This window comes from Meriones unguiculatus, chromosome 2 (genome assembly GCF_030254825.1).
Source record: "Meriones unguiculatus strain TT.TT164.6M chromosome 2, Bangor_MerUng_6.1, whole genome shotgun sequence".
NCBI classification, from domain to species: domain Eukaryota; kingdom Metazoa; phylum Chordata; class Mammalia; order Rodentia; family Muridae; genus Meriones; species Meriones unguiculatus.
This window is the reverse complement of record NC_083350.1, coordinates 45,511,970-45,531,666: the sequence shown is the minus strand read 5'-3', so window position 1 is coordinate 45,531,666 and position 19,697 is coordinate 45,511,970. Positions and strand designations below refer to the sequence as shown.

Here is a 19,697-nt window from a genome sequence, read left to right as displayed (position 1 = left end):
AAGGAAATAAAAACAAAGCAAGAGTCACAAGCAATGGAAGGGGTCTGGTCTCCGCTGGCCTTGCCAAGTAAACTCTGGGAAGCCCCACGGAGAAAGGACTCTTTAAGTTCCCTGAAGTGTTTGTGGTGCTGTTGCCATCACATTCCCAGGCTGTCTCTATGAGGCTTACGAAAAGAGAGAACAGTGTCATGACGTCCCTTCCCTTCCCATTTTACACCCCTTTTCTCCACCTCATGAAATAAGTCTCTGGCTTCAATAGAACTGTTTAAAAGGAAATGGATGGGAAGGCAGAGGAGATATATTGGCTAGGTCTGATTCTTCACAAAAAGAAACTCTAAGAGTAAACAGTGTTTATTTTTTGTTGATTTTTTTTTCAAACAAATGGAATTGGTTCATTAAAAAAAAAAAACCTTATCTCTTTTCTCCTTAAATACTACAGACAATCTCATTTCATCGCAGCAGACACCTAGAAACAAAACACAGAACCCACCAGAGAAAACTGGGCAATGAACGAACGCATCAGAAATTCAAGTCGACTATGGAGGAATTACTGCCAGTTGGCAGGTCTCAGTTCTAAACAGAAGTGTTCCAAGCCTACCGAGTTTGACAAAAGTTTCTTAGAATTGGGGAGTTGGGAACATTGAACTCCTTTTAAATTCTATTCCAATTGTTTTATGCATAGGGAAATGAAAGTCAATGCATCAAATGAAGACCCAAAGAAACATTTAAAAACTTGTTTGACTAGTATTCAGTATATGAGACTAAGTAATAGCTTGTCCTCCTAGTTAACCTTGTCCTGGAAGATATATAAGTTATTTGTGGCCGCCACTGCTATAATATTTTCTGAAGGATGCCAAGCTGTGTGCAAGATCTTTTTGCTAAAGTCCAGACTGTCGACACTGATCTCATCTTTTCTTCGCTTGCCCCCGACACACACTTTTCGGGGTTTGAGGATAGCCCGGGGTTTGCTGTTTTCCCTCGAGGCCTCAAGGGTCACATCACGTTTGGTGTTTCGGTCGAACATCCTGAAGAAGTTGTTGTAGGAGCCCGTCATGATGACACTGCCGGGGAGAGAGAAAGAAGCAGCTGAGTACTGTAGAGACAGTGGTGAGACATACCCAGTCCGCCTTTGGGAGCAAACGACGCTTATCATGCCCGCTCACAGGAAATACAGGTTTAAACTGGGAACAGTGACTTTTTTTTTTTTTTAACCATTAAAAGTGCCAAGCTCTTTGGCTGAATTTGGAACAAAGGGTTGTGATAACCACCGGTATTACTCATTTTTACTCCATGGATGTCTTTTTGGACTAATCTGGTCCAATTCTTATAATCCTAGGGTTACCCACTTCCCATAGGTATAACTAGGAACACATGGAATCAGCAAACTTTTCCCAGGCTTGAAACACATTTGTTTGGGGGGAATTCTGGGCTCTCTGAGCTCTAGGAATGTAGCTTAGCTCATCTGCCTGCTGTGTAAAGTACTGAGGCAGTGACCGCCACAGGGAGGCCAGCTCTATCTTCTGGTGTTTCACAGCATGGAGGCCGTGCCCTTCCCGGGAGAGACAGCCAACAGAGTTAACCAGGTAATCTAAACTTTGATCAAGGCTTTGGAGGAGATGCTCCCATGGTTTGGCAGCTTTATCTGTTCTTGGGGATATCTGTGATTAGGTGGGAGAGCAGTGGGTGTTGAAAGCCTTCCAGCAACATGAATCTTTAAAGCTGGAATTTAAGATAGGTGGCAAGTGTTGGGCGGATACAGGGCCACTGCCTGTGCCCTATGTGTGCCATTTATGGTGGTCCTTCAAAGACACTGGTCTAGACTGTGTCTGGGAAGGAGTGCCTGGTGTCATGGTTTTTGGGGAAGGGAAAAAATGATAAGCCTGGGTTGCTTTGGGAACTCTGTTGACTGTGCACATTAATCAGTTTAGATTGTGTTTCACAGGCCCAGTAATGGGGTGCTATGGATAAAGGGATATCTGGGTGCTCCCGTGAGCTGCCATGGGGGTGCAGGTGGCTTTTTTTTAAAGATTTATTTATTATTTATATAGCATTCTGCCTGCATGTGTGCCTTTACACCAGAAGAGGACACCAGATCTTACTATAGATGGCTGTGAGCCACTATGTGGTTGCTGGGAATTGAACTTGGGACCTCTGGAAGAACAGACAGTGCTCTTAACCTCTGAGCCATCTCTCCAGCCCCAGGTGTAGGTGGCTTTTCCTCCACAATCACAGTTAAGATTTCAGTAACTCATGCAAGGGGATTTCAGGGGAGATGAAGGTGTGCACACTGAGAGCGAGAGTCTGTGGTGAGCTCAGAATGTACACGTACAGGGTCACAGGGTACCGTGATCCACCACCTGCTTTGTAGCTTCCAAGACACTGCTGTCATTTCCCCATCGTGATAGGACTTGCTCTTAAGTGTTATCCTTAAATATCCTAACTATCTGAATGAACCCCAAACAAAATTGCCAGTGATGATGTTATAGAAGGATTGATCTCAGGACTCAAAGCCAACATTTCTTTACTTTTATAATTAAGGCTTACTAATTTATCATCCCACTAATTCTCAATTACACTGGTTCTTAGCTTCCTCAACTGTGAAGTGGAGATGATGGGAAGAACCTTACTGGGCTGTGGCTGGATTTTCCTGCGCACAGGTACCTGGTAGACTTGAGTCTAGGTTAATGAAGGGTGAACTGGAATAGTAACAATTGTGAACACAGTGTCAACTAACAATGACTAAGTGGTAGAGTGACAGGTTCACAGCTTTCCCTGGGGACTCTGGTTCATAGGGTTTCTTGTTTTGCTTTCTTATCCTGTATGAACTGGATAGTGTAACCTAGGTTTTTTTTTTTTTTTTTTTTTTTTTTTTTTTTTTTTTTTTTTTTCTACATGGTTGCTACATCTAGTTCATCTAAGAAGTAGATTGATGGGGGTTTGGGAAGAGGGCAAGATAGTCGGAGACCATGGTATTGGTTCAAAGTTGGGTTCTCAGAATGCCCTGCTGTGGAAAAAGTTCCAGGCCATTGAAAGTTATTCCTGGTGCCACCTTCATCAAGGAGCTTACTGAGCCCCAGCGGCCTGCATCTAGTTTACAGACAGTCAAAGAATCATCTGCATTTGTCAAACTCAAAATGAACTATTGAGAGGTAATATGAAGTATTGTAGAAATCAAGGGCCTTAAAACACTAATAAATCACTTGGATGGAATGTGATGAATGAGGTTGGCTAGAAGTCTGCTAATGAAGCGCTGGGGCCTTCAGGCAGGTCTGCTCTAGCAGCCTCAAGGGGATGGGTCTAGAAAGGCTCTTGGTAGTATTCAGAGCTATGCGGAGGAGGACTTGCTGGTGTATTATCAGTAGTCTTGAGTCCTTCAAGTCAAAGACAGAATGTTCTTGCTGACATTGAACTGTCACCCACGCCAGCCCTGAAATGAACTTGGGGTCTCACAGAATCCTTCCCTTTGTAGATGTGACCACGGTCTCCAACTAGTGACTCACATAATGTACCCTGGTCAGGTCTTGGGGCCCAGTGTTGCTTTCCACTTAGATGCACCCCATTTAGGATAAATTGCCCAGAGGCTCCTTAAAGGTAGGGCTCTCAGTCCCAGAGTGGTTCTTACCTGTCTGACCCATTCCACACACACTCAAATTTATCGAAAATGCAGTCATTTTCATAGAGGGAGCACAGCTTGCTGCGGAGGTAGTCGTGAACCTGGAAGGAAATGCCGAGAATGTGCCATCATACACGGTGAGCATTCCTGTGAATGCTGCCTCCGTGACATGTGCTGTTCCCCTCTCTCCCCCCACCCCGTGTGCCCCTGCATTGCACCAAGTGGCCCTGGACTGAATGCGGACTCAGCCCTCCCTGTCTTTAGGAGGAAAGCATGGGTCAGTGAGTGTCTCTTATGCCAGTGTGGGGGGAATGAAGAAGGTTGCTTGAACAGACAGTGGCAGAGAGCTGGAGCCAGGAAATGGTAGAATTATGCTTTGTTTTATTATTTTTATTATTATTGCATGTGCCCGCATGACTATGTCCAGTTTTGCACCCAAGTGGAGGGCAGAGGACAACTTTGCTCTTTCCACTTGTATGTGAATTTTGGGGGTTGAATTGAGGTCATTAGGTTTTGGAGGCTAACATCCAATTAGACTTCTGATACATGGCTGTTCATTAAAATCCTGCTCTAGGCCTGAGGCGGAGCACTGGGGAAGAGACCATAGAATGGTATAAATACATGAGAAGTTTCAAACAGAGCTAAAGTCATAGAACATGAAAATGTGGAAAGGGCACTGAGCGATAAGGGGAATTACTTTTTGTAGGGTGAGGACTCAAGGTTACATGTGATAAAGCAAAACGGCCTCAGAATCCTGTGGAGAGTGAGTCTCGATGACATCTGGAGAAAGACTTTCCATCCACAGGGAAGAGAGTATACAAAGGGCCACAGGTCTGTGCCCAGGAAGGAGTACGACAGACTCATGGCAAGTAAGCAGATTCTCACCAAGTTGAAGGAGGACATCATGGAACACATCACCGAGCCTGCTGTGTTCCAATAAAGTGTAAGAGCAAACAACTGGTTTTTACCTCACTGATCGACGGCTTGGATCAGGACAAGAGCAGAAGCTAAACTCTGGATCAGGCCTGGAGCAGAGCTGATAGGACATAGAGCAACTCTGACGGGCAGAGTGGAAAATTGGAGTCAGAGGGTTCCCGGTTCTATCTTTCTTCTGGATAGAAGATGCTGGGCAAGAGGGGCCTGCTGAAGTCCCCTCTGAAGAGACAGGTGAAGCACTGGATTTGAAAACTGAGTCCAGTAAAGAAATAGAAACATAGAAAACTCAAGCTGAAATGAAGATAGAGTTAAAAAAAAAATCCAGTATCTCAATTAGAAAACTCAGGTCTTACAAACAGCTGACAAAGCATCTAAGGTCTCAGATAAGACCACACAAGTAAAGAACAAAAACAATTAAAAATTACACGGGAAAGGACTATGCAGGAACTGTGGGATTCCATGAAAAGACCAAATCTTTGAATTATAGACATAGATGAGGGGGAAAAAATTCCGAGTCAATGGCATAGACCAGATCTTTAATTACAGAAAAAAAATGTCTCCCCCAAGGAAAGACACACCCATGCAGATACAGGAAACCCAGAACAACAGACAGATCAGAAAAGGAATGCCCCGTGGCATATCATGGATAAAACAGTATGTACACAGAACAAAGAATAATAAAAGTTGTATGAGAAAACACAAATCACCTATAAAAGAAAATCTATCAGAATAGCTGATGGAAACTTTGAAAGGCAGAAGAGCCTGGAGCAATGCCCTCCAAATTATAAAAGGTTATGAATACTAAGCTAGACCACTGAACCTAGCCAAACTATCAGCCACAGCTGAGAGAAAGGAAAACTTCCTATAGTACAAACAGACTAAATCAGCCCTGTGAAGAATGCTGGAACAAAGGAACAGCATAGCCAAGAGACTATAGAAAGAAAACAGAACTGTAATTATTGAAACGTCAATATTAAGAACAAACAGCAAAACAACACACACACCCTAACCTCCCAAACCACAAAAAACTATAATCAACACATATATTTCAACAATAACTTTAAATATTAATGACCTTAGCATTTCAATTAAAAGAGACAGGCTGGCTAAATGGCTTAGGAATTTGTATCAACCTTTCTGTTTATAAGAAACTCAGCTTTAAAGATAGGCATAAGCCTAAAAAAATGAACAGGAAAAAAGTATTCCAAGCAAAGTACCAAGAAGCAAGCAGGCCTTGCTCTCCTAATGTTATGCCTTCGTATTAAAATCAAGTAGGTGGAAAAGCAGGTAGGCTAACTGCAGATCTTCACCTCACACTTTTTTCCTCCAAATCCAACCTCCAGTATCATCTCCTGCTCCGTAGCAAACCTCCCTTCCTCTCAGCCCCATCTCCAGAGGATCAAGCAGACCTCTTCCCACAAGCCTCCTCATTAACTCCATTGAACCCACAGGGAACACACCTCCCAGGGAAACAGGTGGGCTAGCCTGTCTCCTCCAAACCCAATCCCCCAGTCTCACACCATCTCTGTAGCAGAAAACCCGCTGTGATCTGGCCTTACTCTCTGACCCCATTCCCAGGGAACTAAGCAGATACTGGTGAAACACTCTGCTGTCCTCCCTCCTGTGGACCCTCTCAGTTCTCCTTCAGGTCCATTCCCATTACTAAGTGCCAGTTACCAATACCTAGAGACACGCTGTGCCCAGAACCGCAGTGGCCACACCTGGCAGGATCACAGAAGCATTCCCTACTAGGCAACACACTCTCCTAAGAACCAAAGAGGGCAATAGACATCAAGAACAAAAACCCCCACACATTAAAGACAGGACCAGGTATCAGCATCTGGTTATACTTATAATCCTTCAAATCCAGGTGCCAGTGTGAAAACACAATAGCACCCAGGACAGTAGGTCGCCACAAGAATTCTGCAACTCTACTATGGTAGTCCCTGAGAAATGCAACATATCTGGAGCACAAGATAAAGTAGTCTTTATAAACATGATTAGAGGTACTTAAAGAAGAAGAAATCCTTTGAAGAAATCTATGAAAATACAGTGGAAGGACATGAATAAAACAGTTCAAGACCCAAAAGCGGAAATAGAATTAAAGGAAACCCAAACTGAGGGAAATCAGGAAATGAAAAATTTAGGAACTCAGACAGGAACCCCAGAGGCAAGCCTCATCAACGCAATACAAGATATGGAAGACATAATCTCAAGTACTGAAAACAAGATAAAAGAAATGAATAGCCCAGGCAAAGAAAATGTTAAATCTAAAAAACTGCAAGCACAAAACATCTAGGGAATCTGGGACACCATGAAAAGACAAAATCTATGAACAACAGGAATAAAAGGAGAAGAAACCCTGGTGAATAGCACAGAAGATATTTTCAATAAAACCATAGAAAATGCCCCCATCTTAAAGGAGGTGCTTATCAAGGTACAAGAAACATACAGAACAACAAATAGCCTAGACCAGAAGAGAAATTCCCCTTGGCACATAATAATCAAACACTAAATATATAGAACAAAGAATATTAAAAGCTGCAAGGGAAAATGGCCAAGTAACAGGCAAAAAGGCAGGCCTACTAGAATTACACCTGATTTCTCAACAGCGACTCTGACAGCTAGAAGGGTCTGGATAGATGTTCTACAGACCCTAGGAGAATACCAGCCCAGGTTACTACACCCAGCAAGACTTTTAATCACTGTAGACCGATAAAGAGAGTCCATGACAGAACCAAATTTAAGCAGCATTAATCTACATTTTCAGCTCTATAGAAGGAAGTCCTCTTCAGGTTAAGCAGACAAAAGAAAACACAAGGAATGATTCCGTAACAGCAAAGCAAAAGAAGGGGGGGAAAGCACTATACTACCACAACAAAAATAAACAGTAACCAGTGAACATTGCTCATTGATTACTCGGAACATTAATGGTCTCGGTTCCCCAATAAAAAGGCAGACTAACAGAATGAAGCTGGTATGAGACTGGGGGATTAGATTTGGAGGAGAAAAGAGAGATGAAGTTCTCCCCTTAGCCTACCCATTTCCCTAGGAGGTGTGGTCTGTGGGTTCCCAGGGAATTTTGCCAGAGTTGGGGGGCAGGGCGGCTTTGGGAGGTTTGCTTGATCCTCTGAAAACAGGCCTGACAGGAAGGGGAGGCTGCTCTGATGACTTGCTGGGATGAGACTGGGGGTTGGAGAGGAGGGTGAGGTGAACTAATAGGACCCATCCTGCTGCTGCATCCAAGAGAATCTTCCTTACCATCAAGGATCACCTTGGGTTGGACATCACCTCATAGAAAAAAGATATTCAAAAGCAAATGGAACTAAGAAAAAAGCTGCTGCAGCTGTTTTAATATCTGGCAAATTAGATTTAAAACCAAAACTAATCAAAAGAGATAGGGAAGGAAGCTCTCATCAAAGGAAAAAAATTCACCAAGAGGACACTGCAGTTCTTAATATCTATGCCACAAACAATGACACCCAAATTCATAAAGGAAACACCATTATAGCGTAAACCATATATTGACAGAGAAAAGGCCTTTGACAAATCCAACATCTTTTAATGATAAAAGTTTCAGGATAAAAGCATCTAGGGATACAGGGATCATATTTCAACACCATAAAGAAAATATACACCCAGCCACAGCCAACATAATGCCACATGGAAAAAAACTCAAAGCACTTCCACCAAAGTCAGGAACTACAAGGTTCTCCCTGTCTTCATTCCTGGAGCCATAAGACAAATGAAAGAGATAGAAAAGGGAGACATGAAGCTATCATTTGTAGATGATATGCTTCTATACATAAAAAACTAAGGACTCCAGCAGAAAGCTGCTATACCTGATAAACACATTCAAGAAAGCACTAAGAGAGATAGTACACAAAAATTCATAGCCTTCCTACAAATTCAAGTGACAAATACATGAGAAAGATATCATACAAACAGTCCTACTCGTGCCTCAGAAATACCTTGGGATAAATCTAACCAATGAGGAGTAAAACATGAATAATTAAAATTTTAAGACACCGAGGAAATAAATTGAAGATACCAGAAGATGGAAATACCTCCCATGTTCGTACATTGGGATAGTTATTATTGTGGAAATGGCCACTCCACTGGTGCTATCTATGGATTCAATGTGCCTACCCATATTTCAAAGCAGGTAGGTTTCCCAGTAAATGCCAGATGTAAACTGAGTGTCCCTTATTCAAAACACTTTTGGAAAGAAGTATTTCAGATTGTACATACATAATGAATTATCTTGGGAATAAGTCTTAAGCGCAAACATGAAATTTGCTTATATTTCATAACCTTATATACAGCCTAAAGTTAGTTTTATGTAGTACTTTAAAATGACAGGATGAAATGAGGCTATCTCCATGAGATTCGATATGAGATTTTCCACCGTGGCCTTCTGTTGGTGTTCACCGAGTTTTGGGCTTTCAAGCTTTTTAGGTTAGGGGCAATTCATTGTAAACATTTGGGCCCATGGTGATAGTCTCTGTTCTAGCTGCTTAATTGTCTTTATGTGGCATGAAAGCAGTCAATGGCTGTTATTTATCAAAATCAGGCAGAGGGCATGTCAGATGTAGGTGGTCCTCTATTTTGTAGGGAAGTTTGGAAACAGCTAATAATACTGAAGTCTACAGTCACAGCAACGTGCTTGGGTTCTGTTGGTGGATGCACAGGAAGAGCACTGTCCACCACTTCTTCCTCTTTGCCTGCTCTTTCCTGGGAAGACAGTGCTGCTCCAGCAGCATTCTGTCAGTGGTTGTCAAACTGTGGATCATAACCCTTTCACAGGAGTCGTCTAAGACCACCCAAGAACACAGATATTTATGTTATGATTTATAATAGCAGCAAAATTACAGTTACGAGGTAGCACCAAAAACAATTCCATGGCTGGGGGTCACCACAACATGAGGAACTGTAATAAAGGGTGCAAGCATGAGGAAGGTTGAGACCCACTGCATTAGAAAGCTGGGCATCTCTGCTCAACGTCCATGGGCAAGGTTGTGCAGTGTGCCCGTCTATAGTGCTTTTCCCAAGACCATTCCAGATAGTCACTGAGAGTTCATCAATTTTAGATGGTACACTGATGTAGTATTTAAGTGTAAGTGGCTCTGAGGCACACCGTTCTAAGTTAAAATGTGGTACTTCAGTTCAATACACATGCTGGGCCACCTATTTCTTAGTGTTCTTCGCATATGATTTCCAAGCCTGGCACGAGCTGAACATAGCTTCAGAACCAGGACCTGTGGTCTAAAACTAACATTTGTTCCAAAAACCTTTTCCTAAAATAAAAGTAGTAATTGTTTTTGCCACCAAGTGTCCTTAATCTTCTCTTTTCTAGTCAAGGCTCTCTGGAAGGCTGCCCACTGAAATACCCACCCACACTCTGGCTCAAGTCACATCGCCCTCTCTTTTGTATCAAGGCCTGTGAAACCATATGGTTTATTTTTTGCAGCTGGAAAAAGACACTAGTTTTATGCTGGGCCAAATACCCAGGGCTGAGGCACTAGTTGGGGGGTAGTAACTTCTGGGCCGAGCCATGAAGTCTAGGATTTATAGGAGAATACAGCTCTTGAACCATGTGGGTACCACAACACTCACACTGTCTATTGGGCCTGATTTCTGGTCCTTATGCTCCACTGTGATGTGCTGTGGCACTCCATCGGTCTTCAGATACTCCAGTATCTTCAAACCCCCTTTCCTTCCTGCTCTTGTCTCTGAAGACACTGCTACTCCTTCCGGCACCCCAGGGACTGATGTGGGATTTTGCTCCCAAGTCCATGGGCTAAAACGAGCTGCCCTGCTCCTCATGACAACCGTCTCTGTCTCGTTCTCAGTTCCACTGATGTCATACATTCAAACTCAACTTCTTGCTATCCACTGGTCTTCTATCATCAAAAGCAGTGCCAGTCCTTGAAGCAACTTGGGTACTTCCCTCTCTCTTCCAGCTTTCTTTCTTTCTGCCAGTATTCTTCGAGACCCTAATACTCTGCTTCTTACCTACCAGGTCCATCACATTCAGTGATTTTTCCTTCCTGCCCCCACCGTCACTTGACTACAGCAGTATCTTCTGTGCAAGCCTCCTCCTATTGCTACTTTCTTTTTAGTTCATAGTATCTTGATTCTGTCAGTTCTTCAAGGCCACCGACCTGAGTGCTTTGTTCTTTCTTAGATCCCTTAAGTTTGTCAGTCGGTCAGGACAACTGCACTTAGTGCGTGTGTTCAACAAACCTCTCTTCTTTCAAACAAGTTCTCATGTATCCTGGAATGGCACCAACCACAATCATTAATTGGAAAAATTCCTTACAGCTGGATCTCATGGAGGCATTCTTCAACTCAGGCTCCTTCCTCTCCGATGACTCTAACTTATGTCAAGTTGACACAAAAGCAGACACACAATCTTTGGCAAATGGGTGACATCAGCCTTAATGAAGGTGTCAGCAAAAGAGGTGCCCAGATTCCCAGTAGAATTTCCAAAGTAAAATCACTAAGGTCTGGTGTGTGTTATAAGAAGAGAAATGATGAGTGACATCCCTGATCTAATGCCTTTAACAATGAGAGAAGCAAGTTGCCTTTTTAGTAGATCAGGAGATTGGGGGTTTATGCTTTGAACATGTTAAGCTAATGACCCACAAGGAGGTAGACAGACCAGTGCAAGTACATAGTAGATCTTCAAACCCAGAGAGCTAGAAGAATCCCCCTAGGTAGTGAGTATATTTAGAGAGACTGGGACCAGCCCTGCAGGTCTTGTGTTTTCAGGCTGAAAACCGGAAGATGACTTGGTAAAGGAGACTGAGGGGAAGGGACCTGAGAGGTATATGGAAAACTCAGAGAAGTGTTCAGGATTATGAGTGGATGAAAGAGAGCGAGAGCAAGTGAGCAAGAGAGAGAGAAGACTGAGCACTGAGCATTGGGTTTAGACATGCCAACATTGACAATACCCTAACAGAGGGAATAGGGTTACTAAGTATCTTGTCAGAGGACATTCAAGAGACTATGAAGAAAGACTGTGAGCATGTAAGTTAGCTATGAAAGCAGAGAAGGACTGGTAGGAAGGATATGGTTGAATGGCGGGGAGGGAGTTCTCCCCCTTTCAGTGGACTAGGGGAAGAGGTTGGGGGGGGAAGAGGGAAAGAGGGTGAGAGGGGGAGGAGATGAGGGAGGCGGCTACAATTGTAATATAAAATGAATAAATTGTGAAAAATAAAAAAGGCAGTTTGCAGTAACTTTAAAATCTATCCTTTTGATCTCTTCATGTGTCTCTATTATAGTTTTTCTCCTCAGTGCAACCAGAATGCTGTTTTAAAATCATAGTGACAAAATGTTCTGGAGTTGGTAATGGATTTACAAGTCTGTGAATATACTAAATTCCAGGGAGTTACAAACTCTGAAATGAGGGAATTCTGTGGTATATGAATGCATCTCAAGTAACACAATATAAATCAAATCTGTCTGCCTAGATTCCCCTTTCCTTGCCTCATTTCTTTTTATCTAATGAAAGATATATTAAAATAAGAGCAGTTATTTCTGTTCCTTGATTGATCTTCTCTCTTTCCTTTGCACGGTTTTTTAATATCCTTTCTACTTCCAAATCTGGTCAAGCTCTTCCAATAAAAATACCCGGAATGCCTTCTCTCTTGTTCCCTCCATCAGTGTTTCTGCCATCCTCTACCCAGGTCTTTAGGCAAGACCCTCTTCCATGGCCTCCTTGATTTTTCACCCTTCTGCATTCAGTAAGCATGCGATGTTCCTGACTCTCCATCCTCCCTATCCTTCCATCATCCTGCCATCATCCTGGCCACATCAGCACTCTCCCCTTGTCACACTGTAAGGTGAAACCCATTGTTTTCAATGCCTTTCCTTGTAGAAGACTTTTTTTTTTTTTTTAAATAGATCTCCATTGTACCAGCCTGAGACAAGTAAAGGTCTGAGTACCAGAATTTGTAACACTCCACCCTGTTTTGTCTCCAGGCTCTGCTCTCTGTTCCACAATCAAGGTAAACTTTCTCAACCACAGTCCTCTTCTTACTCCAGGTCTTTAGCCCATGGAATTTTTCTAAGCATATCCTCTTTCTAACAGGCTTGTGACAGTTTTTTCTTCACCTTCCTTCCCTGGCAAAGCTTCCCCACCTTGGGCTCCGCTGGTCTCAGCAGGTCCCTTGATTACCAGTCAGCTCCTTCACTAGGGAGCTTCATGGGAACAGGGCCAGGCTTGTCATGCTCACTCTAACTATGGTCTGTACCTCATACAACATTTCTAGGCTATAACTGCGTAAAACTGGTCCACGCACATCCTTATCTGAAGTCCCATGGCGCTGGCAGCCTGCAGTGCTTTATCAAACACATCACTATGAATAGCCTTCTATTTTTCTGCATTTTAAACATTTGCAGGCAGAGGCTGATGCAAAGGCCTACAAAGGGAGTGTTCTGGATACGGAGGCCTAGGTGGTGGTCTGTACCTGGTATGTCTCGATGGGGCGATTTTCCATGTTGAGATCCCAGACTTTCACGGTCAGATAGTCTCTGGTCATAATATACCTCCCACTGTGGCTAAACTTCACATCCGAAATTGAAGAGATAATTTCAGAGAAAAAGGATCTGTTGCTTGGATCTTCTGGCTCTTCAAAAACTGTAGAACAAAAGAAAGACAAAAGCAAAACGTGATGAATATAGCACAGGCTTGTGAACAGACTCTGAAGTTTGGGCCAGCCGGAGAGCTAACAGTGAGCTTTCTAAGTAGGGCAGCTGTCTGTAGAATATAAAGAAGTTGCCAACAGCCCCAGCTTCCTGAAAACAGAAAAAAAATGGTGGATTACTGTTTTTTCAAGGGCTTGGTGTGGGACCTGGCGTGGGACCTGTTTCACACTCTGCTTGCTGGGACACTGCCTCTTTGAAAGCCCCAGATATGGATCACACTTCCCCTCATCTCTGCATGTCATTGTGCATGTTCATATCAGGAGACATCTTAGAACTCATTTTGATTTTCTTTTTACCTCACCTCTTTTCTTCCTCTTCTTTATCCACCCTTCCATTCTTTGTTTCCTTTCTTTCTTTCTTTCTTTCTTTCTTTCTTTCTTTCTCTTTTCTTTCTTTCTTTTCTTTTTCTTTCTCTTTCCTTTCTCTTTCTTTTTTTCTCTTTCCTTCCTTCCTCTCCTCCTTTTCCTTTCTTTTTTTTCTGTCCTTTTCTCTTTCCCCTCTCTTTCTTCTCTCTCTCCTTTCCTTTTTTCTTTCTATTATGGTGTTAGGGAACACACCCAGAGTCTGTGTGTTTCTCTCTCCCTCTCTCTCTCCTTTCCTTTTTTCTTTCTATTATGGTGTTAGGGAACACACCCAGAGTCTTCTGTGTGTTAGGTAAGTAGCACTTGGTGTGTCCAGCCCTTTTAAGCATGTCATTTTACATGCTTAAAAGTTTTTCAGTTTTTTTTTCTAAAACTTGTAATCTATATTACATGAAAATACAACTCAGCAGAATTACATATGATGATGTATTTATGTAATCATACCACAATCTAAATTCCTATGTTTCTATAAACTCCCCCACAAAACAAAAGAGAACCAGGACCAAACCCTTTATTTCTGATTCCTGTCATGCTAGGCTAATAACAATCCACTTTCTGCAATTTCATATAAATGCAACCATAGAACATAGGTCATTTGTGTCAGACTTAAATACCATACTGTTTTTCAAAGTTCATCAGGCTGCAACATGTTCTTTGCATGGCTAAAAAATTGCGTGGAATTGTGGTATTCTGTTGATAAACATGTAAGCTGTTCCCACTGACACAATTAATGGTACTGTAAATATCATTCAGTTCTCTGTATGGGTGTGTTTTCATTTTTCTTGAATTGTAGTGTAGAAAACCCCCAAACTGTCTCAGGTCAAAGGTCAGGCTGTCCTTAGCTTGGGTGACTTAGGTGCTCTAACATGTAAATGGCGGCTGCAATGTCCTTCAGAAACATTATCCACTTAGTCTGACTTTTAGATTCTCTTTCTCACTGGATGTAGCCGATCTCCACTTCTGATTGGCACGGCTCCACAATATGTTACTGAAACCATCATAAATGGTACCCAGGTCTTCTCTCTGACTTACATTGGCTACATGGGCTGTATTTTGGCATTTTCCATTTCCACACAATGCCTGATGTTTTCTTCATTGATTCACATTCTTCTTCAGAAACCCCCACCATACATTTTTCCCTCAAGATCTCTTCTTTTCTCTGAAGCCATTATCATTTTCGATTGCCTAAATACTCACTCCCAACAAATGCATAATTTCTTACATTGTCATTTAATAATCCATGAATTTGTTTTTTTTTTCTTTTTAACTAGAACATGAGATTTTTGAAGCAAGAATTTTGGTTGTGGTTTTCCTTGTATCCATAGCCATACTGACAAATATTCAATAAATGTTTGTTGCTTGACTGGGTCTAAAGCCAGATTAGCTAAAACATTATTTGACTTGTGTGCTTAGCCTGTGGTAAAGCAAATGTATGCATTTGCTGAGGATACTCAGCTACGAGAATGTCAGTCGCAAAGCAAGAACATGGTCCCCAGAATCAATTACATAGGGCTCATATGGGCTCACGGAGGCTGAAATGGTACCACAGAGCCTGCAGCAGTCTGAGCTGGGCCCTCTGCATATACGTTATGGCTGTGTAGCTTTGTGTCTTGTGGGACTCCTAACAGATGTCTCTGCTGTTTCGCCTGCTCTTGCCTTTTCCTCCTGTTGGGATGCCTTGTCCAGACTTGATATGAGGGTTTGTGCCTAGTCTTATTGTAACTTGTTATGCTGTGTTCAGTTGATATCCGTGGGAAGCTGGTTCTTGGGTGAAGGGGAATGGAGGAATGGATTTGGGAGAGAGAAAGAAGGTATGTGTGTGGGAACTGGGAGGAGTGGAGGGAGGGGAAGCTGTGGCTGGAATGTAATGTAAGAAAAAAGAGGGGACGGAGAGATGGCTCAGAGGTTAAGAGCACTGACTGTTCTTCCAGAGGATCTGAGTTCACATGGCAGCTCACAACTGTCTGTAACTCCTCACATGACATACACAGCCAAACACCAATGTACATAAAATAAAAGTAAATTTTAAAAAAAGAAAAAATAAATGTAAAAAAAAAATGGTAGTTGATTATGGTTCAACCAAGTAAACACTAACATGAGGACCTAAGGCAGAACCATAGCCTGGCCTTAGGTTGCTGGGTTCGCTGGCTTTCAGGGCAGCTTGTTTTCTGCTTTTCATTCACTTGCTTGGGTAGAAGGCTCAGTGCCCAGAGAGGCCAAGTGCAGAAACTCCTGTTCAAACCTTGCTGAGTTAAACTGGAACCATATTCAAACACTACTGTCTACAAAACAATTTAGGAGAACAAAAATCCTTTAGCAATGAGAACAGACCTAGAGAATTGGGAAATGAACTAGAGCAGGAGAGGGAGAGGCTCACTGTCTCGGTAGGCCCTGAAGGTCCTGGGTTCCCCGCCACGGCCACCACCACCACCACCACCACTGCTGCTGCTTGCTGTTACTGACATCACTGCCTCCTCCCTCTCCTCCCTCCTTTCTCTTTCAGAAAAAAAAGAGACTAATTTATTCAACCTACTGTTTGTGAGGAGTAGTGGGCGTGGTGGTGTTAGGACGACCACATGTAACATCTGTTGTCCGTTCCTTCTCTATCATCTGCTGCAGACAGTCTCACTCTGCAGCCCTGGCCTCTGACTGGCGCCCTCAGAGATGAGAACTGCACAAGACATTTCACGTTTGTCTCAGTTCCCAGGAACCTTGTTAGCCTCGGGACCTAGAAACTCCAAGTAAAACATCCCATCCCGGAGAGAGGTGGGAGAGCTGGGGAAGGAGGCGAATGAGCTCTGTGCTACATACAGTCCATGCCTGTCCTCGTCAGTGACTGGCTGTGGACGCTCTATTGATCGGTGTAGCTACCTAATACCAAGCGGCTAGCCCCGAAATAATAATACGTACAAACAACACTAGACGGTCCCAGTGGCTCGGAGGACTGGAGGAGACAAATGTGCAGTTACACAAGTGGAGATACAATTGTGAATTCAGTTTTAACATCTTACAAGCTGTGTATGGGCAAAATAAAGGAATCGGGGACCCATTTCTGCTTCAGTGTCAGAGATGTCCAAATTTTACTAGGAATGTGGCAAAGCATTAACCATTTCCTAAATTTTTTCTCCAGAGATCACCTTGGCTTGGCTTTAGAAACCTGCTGAACTTCAGAGTTTCCAACAAGATTTCAGGAAAGAGACATGGAAGAAGAAAAGGAAGGAACGAACATGTGAGATGCGCTAGGCTTTGCTCTCTCTCTTGAAGATGTTCCTGATGTGGATCCTGGTAGCCTAGACCTCCTCAACGGGTATATGGCAGATTCACCAACAGGGGCATATGTATGTGTTGTATAGATGTCAATACAACATAAACCACCCTTTCTTACTCCTCAGGGTTTCTGTATCTAAATATCTATCTTTGAACCTATGTATTCATCTACGTACCATGTACCTATATATCTATCATCTCATCTAATGCTCAAATGTGTGAGCTGGCAACTACCACTATTCTCATTATGGAACTGTGAACAGACCAGCAAGACTGAACCCTCCGCCCAGAACCCCACTCCTGCCCACCTGTCTCTCCATACAGTACACTGGCTCTGTTCCCATACTCAATGTTCATGTCTTGGATATACTTAATGTATGCCTTAGACTCTCCCCTACTCTTCCCACTCCTGTTATGGGACACTGAGTTGGAATCTAGGCTGCAAGGAATTACCTCATTCTTAAAACCAGCTACTTCTTGAGCTCCTATGTATTGCATGTTATGAATTCATTCAACATCTCTAAGCCTTTTAGCCTCTTTGCCATGAATTCAATTAGCCAATATAGGTGTCCTCATAGCTGGCAGGAATACAGTCAAAGTTTGAACTTGGGCTGCCTCTAGCCTATGCTTTTCCCTCTCTTTATTTTTCTTACATATTTACACATAAATATACAAATATAATCTGAGTCCATTTAGTGTCACCTCTGAAATATGTCACTTCTGGGCTATTATTTGATGTTCATGTCTTTGCTTTAAATGTCTGTCATTTTGAGGCCACCATGACCTTGGCCTTGATCATGGCAGATGGGAGAGATGTTAATGTTTGCTTGTGATGAGGAAGGAGTATGCTGGCACTCGGGCACAGGTTTTACATTGCTTACTTCTGCTGACATCTTTTCAATGGAGAAATGCAGCTGGCAGGCTTCTCCATTTGGAGATGTGGTTGACAATTTCCCTGTAATGGGGAGACAACCAGAAATTTCTGTATGGAGCGAGGCAGATGGTAATTTAGCTTTGGAGATTTGCAGGCAACAGTTTTGCCCCTCAAGAGAAAAGGCTCACCAATTGAGATGCAGCCAGCAATTTTCACTGCACAGAAGACACGTCCATTCATTTTGCCCAAAGAGAGAACTGGCCCACAGTTTTCCCACAGAGGGTAAGAATTCCCCTGGGCTACGGATGCTGGCTTTTGCCCAGCTGAGAACAGTGAGAGAAGCAGTTTAAGATTTAGTTAGTGGCTACTGTACTTGATATGCTAGTGTCCTGATTTCCAGATGTGGGCTAGAGATTGGGAATTGAGATCAGATTCAGCATTGGAGGATCCAAAAGGGAGAAAACGAGGCCCGGTGGCTTGGTCCTTATGATATGCTTTCACACACCCTCCATCGATTCCACAAACAACCATTCCTCAGTGAACACTGTAGCCACATGATGTCTTGCACAGCCCAGCAGAGAAGTGAAGGCAGAAGACATATTTGTCTCTAACTTTTATATATGATTATTAAAAAATTATATACTTTCTTCACAAATGTTGTTAAATAGACATTCAAGCTAAGCACTAGCATGAGCCAAAAACTCATTTTTTGAGGACTGGGGAGTGGCCAAAGGACTTGCTGCCTAAGAATGAGGATCCTCAGCATCCCTGTAAAAAGCTGGGTGTGGCAGTACACATCTGGAACACGAGCCCTGGTTATGGGGGAGAGGCAGTCTGGCAGATCCTGGGACTTGCTGGCAAGCCAGCTTAGCCAAAATGGTGAGCTCCAGGCTCAGTGAGAAAGCCTGCTGTGTGTGTGTGTGAGTGTGTGTGTGTGTGAGAGAGAGAGAGAGAAAGAAAGAGAGAGAAATGATGATGACTGAGTGATACCCAACACCTCCACATACACCGTATGGGAATGCGTGTGTGTGTGTGAGCCACACACATCTCTCATATTTGCCAGCCATGGTGTTGTATACCTACAATCTGAGGTAGGAGGAATGCTATGAGTGAGCGGAGGCCAGCCTCAACTACATTGAGAGAACCAAGAAAGCCAGGGCTTCATTAGCGAGACTCTCATTCAAAAATCAAGAAAGGGCTGGCCGTTGATGCCCCTCAGGCTATGACTCTCTTCAGACAGAAAAGGGATCTTGGAACTACAGCCACCATTGTTACTAGCATCTCATTGGTGGCTGTTGGAGCTACCACCGGGGCATTAGCCATGAGTCATACTGGGCAGACTGCTCAGACGCTGAACAATCATTTAGCCAATGTAGCTCATGCCTTAGTTGTACATAAAGGAATTAATGCTCAACTAAAAGGAAGCTTGATGGTGTTCAATCAGAGGATTGACCTCGTGCAGGAGCAAATTGATACCCTATGGCAAATCGCTCAACTTGGCTGTCAATGAAAATATGCTGGATTTTGAGTCACTAGCATATAACATGAGAATTTTTCCTGTGCTGCAAATCTGTCTAAACAATTGTCGAGCTATATTTTAGGTAATTGGACTGGAGAATTCGATACTACGATGGAGCAGCTGAGAGTGGCCATTGTCACAGTAAATTCTACCAGAGTGGACGCAGGACTAGCCACAGGATTATCATCATGGATTACTGCAGCCATGAATCATCTGAAGGAATGGGCGGGCATGGGAGCGTTAGCAGGCCTTCTGGTGTTGGTCTCCTTGGTTTGCCTGTGGTATATATGCAAGATTAGAGTCTCACAACAGTGTGATGCAGCCATGATCATTCAGGCCTTTACAGCCATTGAAGCAGGACATTCTCCCCAAGCATGGTTGGCTACCATAAAAAGCTAAAATGTTACCCTCAGG

The 19,697-nt window shown here is 43.1% G+C and overlaps 1 protein-coding gene across 4 annotated transcripts in view; it reads right to left on the bottom strand.

Annotated features, from left to right (window-relative positions):
* Positions 1-335: 335 nt before the first annotated feature.
* Ppp2r2b (protein phosphatase 2 regulatory subunit Bbeta) overlaps positions 336-19,697 on the bottom strand; it is a 393,334-nt gene continuing 373,972 nt past the window's right edge. For all 4 annotated transcript variants that reach the window (XM_060377325.1, XM_060377326.1, XM_060377327.1 and 1 more), the window contains 3 exons: positions 13,024-13,193; positions 3,623-3,714; positions 336-1,061 (listed from right to left, as the gene is read on the bottom strand). In XM_060377325.1, the coding sequence (XP_060233308.1) occupies positions 782-1,061; positions 3,623-3,714; positions 13,024-13,193 (542 nt within the window). In that variant the 3' untranslated portion in view covers positions 336-781. The remainder of the gene's footprint in view (positions 1,062-3,622; positions 3,715-13,023; positions 13,194-19,697) is intronic.